The sequence below is a fragment of the Cydia splendana genome, chromosome 18, assembly GCF_910591565.1.
Source record: "Cydia splendana chromosome 18, ilCydSple1.2, whole genome shotgun sequence".
Taxonomy (NCBI): domain Eukaryota; kingdom Metazoa; phylum Arthropoda; class Insecta; order Lepidoptera; family Tortricidae; genus Cydia; species Cydia splendana.
The window spans coordinates 11,590,409-11,598,230 of NC_085977.1; the positions used below are offsets into that span (position 1 = coordinate 11,590,409).

Sequence of the window (7,822 nt, forward strand, 5' to 3'; positions counted from 1 at the left end):
AATATGTAAGTTATATTATAGGTTTCATTAGTAAGCTATACATTAAACTAGTATGTCCGCAAATGTATGAGAAAATTGTATGGCAAACTTCAAACTTCAACATTTATTCAGCAAATAGGCCAAGGGCACTTTTACACTAATTTACACGACAACTGTGCAAGATGCAATATTTGAATTCCACTGGAAGCAATGGAGTCCAGAGCGTTGTGAGGTATAGACATGTCTCCTTAAAAGAAATGGTTTCGAAGCTACCTCTTATATCTAAATCAGATCATCTCTTTGATATGGGATTGGGAGATAAGTATATGTTTAAAGATGCACTAAGGCGGTCGGCACCTCTAAAAGCACCCGCTCGGTCGCCGGACACCAGAAATGTGTCCGCAACGGATTTCTTATGGTAATATATATTTTGCACTCCCTATCTGTGTTATTTCCTCTCCGACTCCTGTATAATAAAATACGTTTCATATCCATGGTTTTGGGCTCCGCTTTTACCTCCATTATTAATGAATTTCGGATGATTTGCCTTTGAAGCCACGCCGAGAGGCTTTTTAAAACGTGACGAACATTTTGCGATGATACGCGAAAATATGAACGGATTTTCCAACATAGGTACTAAAGGTATATCTGTATTATTAAGTAGGTAGTTTTAAAAGTCGAGCGTGTAACAGATAATTACATGCGAATAATCAGTATATACTGCGCGCAAGAGGTTTGACATACAGAATTTTATTTTAGTCAATCAAAACTTTTTATTTAATAGAGGGAAATTGTGTATTGGTTTATATTTATGGAGAAGGGATAACTTTCAGATGCTTCGAGCAACACCGGCTTACGACACGTCGGAAGGGAGGGGCCCAAGCGATATCTTACCGTACAAATCTTTCTGCCATTTTTTGCGGGGGGAAAGATGCACACAGTCGCACTTCTCACACACTTACATACAAAATCCAATCTGTAATGACGACACAAATACATAGAAAATGACACACGTCAAAGACAAATCTTGCAAACCTCGATCTCTTTTTGTGTATGGACGAGTCACAAGTGTCACAACACGCATACTAATACATTTTCGTCGAAGAATTTTATTGTTTTCTGAGAGATGAGAAGTCGGATTTGTCGCTCGACCGATCCGCAATTTGTACTGGGCGAGCAAAATCGATAAATCCAACAATTACATGAGACTAAAATATAATAATTGTGTTTAAATGTAATTAAACGTATGATATGTAAAAAAATTATTACATGTGAAATGTAACACCTTCTTTTTGTAAATTTGATGTCCCCGACCTCTTTTTACAACAAAAAACCGAGCAATTAGGCATTTTTTCTGCTGCTGTGTTCAGTCGCGCGACTGGACTTGGTCTAGTGAAAAATCCGAGCGCAACTAGTTTTATTACCCGCGCTAGATCATTTGATCTTGTACCTAGGCAGAGGGGAAATAGCGCGAATGCCGCCTCCCTTCCGTGTTGCTCGAAGTTCAGATGTGTCAGAGAAGTGTCAGTTACATGGACCTTTTTTGATGTCAAAAAAGTACTAAGAGCTTCGTCTATAGGTAGAGTCTGGCTAGCCAAAAATTGTTGACAAATATTTCGTTGTTGTACCTATCACCAATTGTCTATGATTTAGAAAAAGCTAAATGACAGTTGTCAATTTATGTCATTCATTCAAATTGTTTGCGGTTTATAAGGGGTTTATTTTAAATAATATTAATAATATCTATACTGAGTGAGGTTCGCAAACTATTATTTAAGCTCGTAAATAATTACGACAATATGCGAAGTCGACGTGTAGCGTTGTAAATATAACGAAAAACTGCAATGTTTACAACTCCTAAACAAATGTAAACAAATTAGGAGGTTCGTGCTCTATAAATATTTTGATACTTAGCATTTAGCATGATTGGCATAGGACTTATGTATTTTTTTTGGTGATGGATTAATATTACGGTATTATCGAGCTAGGTCTAATTTAAACTACATTTCATTTTTCGCCTTGTTACAATGGTATATGGTGAGAAAGTGTTAACATATGTGTTTATCGTTGACTGTACTTTACATAGTGGTAGAAATTATGTTGCTGACTTTGAGTGCACGTCACCGTATATTTAACTTATATCCTTAGGTACCTTACGTGTGCACAGAAAATCAAAAATATTTTCTAGTATCAAAACTATAATTCCTACTACACAAAGTGTGACCAGCCCAAGATTTTTTTAATTTCCCGCCAAACATTTGTGTATTATTTCAGTAGCCAGACTTCTATATTGTATATTCCGTCGCTCCATTCAGTGCCTATGAATTGTGCTTTTGCATCAAAATTTGTGATGGTGGCGCAACTAAAAATATTTCTATTCTATTCTAATGGACATTCCATGATTTGGATTAACTTTATCTATAAGGGAGTTCCAAGTGATAAAAAAACCTAATACATAATATAATCTCACTATCAGTTAGCAACTGTAATTAATGATAATAACACTCTAGAATCTGATTTTTACAAACATGTTGCGTTTTATAATAATTTGTTTTTTAGTAAATACTGTATTAGGGACGACAGAAAAGAAAGTGGTGATTTTAGACGAAGGCGGTGTGGAGGGAGAGAAATATTGGAACGGTGATTTTTATGAGTTCTATGGAGTGCCGTATGCAAGTGTACCGGAGGGGAAAGATCGATTCCAGGTAAGTCTGTTTATAACTATGACTAATGAGAAGCTATAAGAGTCTATATTACCTACTGTTGAATCTCTGGATTCGTTCGATAAACCGTTTTAAACTTCACTGTTGTAAGAGTTCATTAAGTAGATATGTATTTAAACAAATGCATCACAGTGCGTAAACAATGCGCAATAATAGAAATATTGCGAAAATTGTTAACGAGAATCAAGTTGAAATCCGAATTCCAATATGGAGGGCTTTAAATGGAATATCTTGTTACACACAATGCATTGCATCACATTTTCTAGGAAATAAGCATATAGAACTGAATCAGGAAACCTATTATATTCGGTACTTCAACAGTTGAATAATGTAAAGATGAATAATTCTCGTCATGAGCGTGTAATAAAAACAATGCAAATAATGGACCGTTAGCTGAAGAATTGTATGGAATCAGAGGATTTCCTTCCAATTTAATTGTTTGAAGAAAAACGCTAGTCAAGAGTAGAGATATATTCATAGTTATTTAGTTAACCAAACAATAATACATATTTTACTAGATCTGGAGGCGTATTCTGATTGTAATGAAGCCTCTTGGTTGGAAACCGAATAAGAGTCCTGGTTGAAATGCTCTTGAACTTCGACAACATTGATATAAATAACGTCCTACAAGTTACAAACTGCAAAAGCTAGTTTTCAGATGTAGTGTAGAATAAGAACAGCTACACCATGCTACCTACTAATTTAAGAGATGTATTTAAATGTAATTTAATCAAAACATAAAATTTATTATCATATCAAACACGCTCTATAAAGTTATGACAGTTATTATAACTAATAGTATTAATCCGACTCCAATCGCGGGAACGTATTTGTTTTGCCCAATTGACTAGGTACCTACACTACTTACTAAGTACTACTAACTATAAATTTATGTAATTATTCCAGGCTCCTTTACCACCTGAACCATGGGGTGGAGTAATGCCCGCAAAAGTCAGAAGCACAAGATGCTTCCAAACATACCTTACTGGCGGAGATGAAGAACCTATCATCGACGGTGAAGAACAATGTCTAGTTATGAATCTTTTAGTACCTAAAATTGCCACGGACGATAACTTGGTACCAGTAGTAGTTTACATACACAGCGGAGCATTTTCGGGCGGAAATGGAAACATGGCGCAATTTCATTACCTAGCAAGGCAGGATGTTCTCGTCATCAGTTTCAACTTCAGATTAGGTGTATTAGGATTCGCTTGCCTTGGCAACAAAGAAGTACCTGGTAATGCTGGTTTAAAAGATACAGTAGCTGCATTGCGGTGGATCAATAAAAACATCGCTAAGTTTGGCGGGGATCCCAAGAAAGTGACTATTGCAGGGTTTAGTGTTGGAGCGGCGATGGCAGAACTCGTAGCTCTGTCTGATACTACTGATGGATTAATCGATAAACTTATACTTGAAAGTGGATCAGCGCTATCGCCTTTTGCTATCAACAGAGATCCAGTTAGCACAGCGAGAAACATGGCGATTGCAGTTGGTTTTAAAGATACAGGCAGTCTAAAAGATTTAACTGAGTTTTATTTAGAAACACCGATCAAGAATTTAACTGCGACTGGTCATAATTTTTTCCTACCCAATAGCACATTTGGGTTTTCGCCTTGCATTGAAAATGTTCACGATGGTATTGAAGCATTCCTAACTGAATCTCCATTAGATATTATGAAAAAAGGTAAAAATAAACAACTGGCCGTTTTGACTGGATTCGCTAATATGGAAGGACTGAGCAGGTCTATTAAATTTGACGAGTGGAGTGAGAAAATGAACGAAAATCTCGATGACTTTTTACCCGCTGACTTAGTATTTAACGATAATAAGCTAAAAGAGAGTTTTATCATGGAAATAAAAGATAAATATTTCAAAGGAGAAGAAGTATCCCATGATACATTACAAGGTTATGTTGATTACTTCTCTGACTCGATGTTTAAGTATTCAATCTTAAAATCAGCTAAATTACACGCAGAAAGGAATGAGAGGCCACTGTTTTTATATGAATTTTCATACGTTGGCGATTTGAATGCCAAGCATTTTTTCTGGGACAAAGTAACAGGAGCTAGTCACAGAGATCAGACGGCGTACATTTTGGATTTCTACGGTTTTACGAATAAGGATAGTGACCTCACCACGAGAGACCGGTTGACTATGATGTGGGCTGATTTCGTTAAATATGAGTAAGTATTGTTATACTCGTATCCCGTTCAAATCACACTTATTAAAAAAAAAACAATTCAGACATGTTTGGGATAGGTACTTCAGGAGTTCTTCGTGTGGGTGAATGCTATTACAGTCGGTTGACAGTGACACTATACATGATTGCTTGAGACTTAGGCTTGAGATGATGTTTTCTTACAAATTATAACTGCATATATATATATATATATATATATATATATTGCATCTACATCTAGCAGGAGTTCGAGCGAGAGACATGTGTAGATGGGAGACTTGAACCTTTTTATTGAAAAACTGTCTAAATCATTTTATTAACTACCTACTCCAATATCACCTAACAGTTTAGGTATGACACATGCATGCCAAAAAAATACTGTTTTTGTTATATTTTTTTGCACTTTTTTCATACAATGGCGAAAGCCTCCCACCATGCATTGCATTGCGTCTAAGCTTGTTTCCCTGTTGTTATTTAATATTAAAATCGCCTACAAATTTGAATCCACATAATATTCTACGTCACTCGAATTCCGGAAAGTCGAGTTGAAATTCTAAATTTTCTGGAACACTGCACAAACCAGGAGTACTTTTGTTCACTCACATGGATGCTTCCAGAAAGAGACCATTCAATTGGAAACCTCTGTTTGAACCAAACTGCATAAACGAATTGTCCTATATAGGTACAGCATTATTGATATACGAGGTAAACTTTATTTGTACACATAAATCTATAAAAAAAATAAACCTAAAAATATTTAACCCTATAAACGCCAAAACTCTTATAAATACCAAAAACGATTATAAGTGCCATGACGTATGTACCCGGCCATGCTACTTCATGTTTTCAAGTGAGGTTTATATTTGCTATCTTGTTTTCATATTTGCGTGAGCGTATATTTTATTTTAATACAAATAAATCTGTAAATTTAAAGTGTAATTATACTACGAGTGTAAATCTATAAATCTACGTGTGTTATTAGGTTATTACACTTATTACTTATTTCACTAGGGAATGCAACCGGTAAATAATTAGTAGGTATACCAGCATCAGCAATGCACTAGTTTAGTAAAGTAATTTCCAAATACATTTTTAGCGGTAGGTAATATGCATTCCTTAATTAACGTTTATTTATGTACAGTCGAAAGTTTTAATTTATGACCCATTTTGTACCTCGGTCTTGTCACAGTGACAATAGTATGAGGTCTCTAGCGACTTTTATATTGATTGTCACTGTGACAAGGTACGAAATGGGTCATAAATTAATACTTTCGACCCTACATCTCATGCGTCTTCTTAGAGTTTATTTAACTACTATTTTCTTTTTCCAGGGACCCAACAGCTTATGAAAGTCAATTGATTGAAATCAAATGGAAAACATACACAAATGACGATCGTAACTATTTGAAAATTGATAACGACCTGGTTATGGACAAAAACCTGTTTGAAGATGGATTCAATTTCTGGAGCAAGGTTTATGACAAACATTATTGGAACCCAAACGCACCGAAAATAGTTATCGAAGAACCGAAGCCTTCGAAGAAAACTGAAGATGAAATAAAGGATGGTACGACTAAACCGAATAGCGACAAAGTTGCTGAACAAAACATATACAAAACTCTCTTACGGGAACCTGTCAAATACGAACCGAAAGTTTCAGATAACGAACCAGAACCAAGTCTACCAAAAGACGATTTTGTGTCAAAGACTGAAGATCCCGTGTTAGAAAACAAGAACTCTAAAACAGAACTTTAAATAAATACATGCTTAGTTATTAATTATAACATTACATTTTTATTGCAATAACAACAAATAGCAGAGATCGTCAAATAAATGTACAGATAACTAGATAACCTACAGACGTTTTAAAGCACTTTGCCCGTTGCATCCTAAAATAGCCCAGCAGGATCCACTCAACCAAAAAAAAATTAATAACGGAATTTGTATGTATTATAATATTACAAAATAAAAAATAAAAGTATATATATTAACTAAATCGAGTCAGACCAAGGTCTGCAACGATTTTGATAGCACATGCAGTGCAAGTGTCATTTATACGTCATAATTTAATAGAAATTTTACGTTTAAAATAACATTTGCACTGCGTGTGCTATTAAAATCGTTGCAGACTTCTCTTGGTTCAACTCTAGGTATCTGAGCCTTGTACATAAAAACCGGGCAAGTGCGACTCGGACTCGCGCACGAAGGGTTCCGTACCATAATGCAAAAAACGGCAAAAGAAAAAACGGTCACCCATCCAAGTACTGACCCCGCCCGACGTTGCTTAACTTCGGTCAAAAATCACGTTTGTTGTATGGGAGCCCCACTTAAATCTTTATTTTATTCTGTTTTTAGTATTTGTTGTTATAGCGGCAACAGAAATACATCATCTGTGAAAATTTCAACTCTCTAGCTATCACGGTTCGTGAGATACAGCCTGGTGACAGACGGACGGACGGACAGCGGAGTCTTAGTAATAGGGTCCCGTTTTACCCTTTGGGTACGGAACCCTAAAAAGCAACGTAACGAAACTCGTAGGCAATTATTCAATAAAAAATTAAACTGTCACAGCTTATTTTTTTAAAGAATATTACATACTTAACAAGAATAAGTGCATATAAATTGTTATCCTTCGTAGATATTTGAAGGGAGCCCCTTGTTTGGAGGTGTCAGTCACACTGCTATAGGTACCGCTCAAGTAACAACCTGTAGCGTTTATAAGCAAAAATAAAAATTTAAAGTATTTTTGATGGGAAAATATTGTGCGATATTCGTTCGCATTGCAATAATTTAACGAAATGATATCAAAAATGGTGTGAACATCAAACAACAAAGTAAAAGATTTTAACAGTACCTAGCAACTAATAACATAAAATTAACTAACTACACGAAATTTGCAATGATCACTGATTATGATTACCTACATCACTGTGTAGAATTC

General features: G+C 35.4%; 1 protein-coding gene across 1 annotated transcript; it reads left to right on the forward strand.

Moving 5' to 3' along the window:
• The first annotated feature begins 2,455 nt into the window (after window positions 1-2,455).
• On the forward strand, window positions 2,456-6,638 carry LOC134799242 (esterase E4-like). Its single transcript, XM_063771622.1, has 3 exons — window positions 2,456-2,684; window positions 3,609-4,885; window positions 6,213-6,638. Exons 1-3 carry the CDS (start codon window positions 2,508-2,510, stop codon window positions 6,634-6,636), a joined length of 1,878 nt encoding a protein of 625 aa, XP_063627692.1. The 5' UTR covers window positions 2,456-2,507; the 3' UTR covers window positions 6,637-6,638.
• Window positions 6,639-7,822: the final 1,184 nt, after the last annotated feature.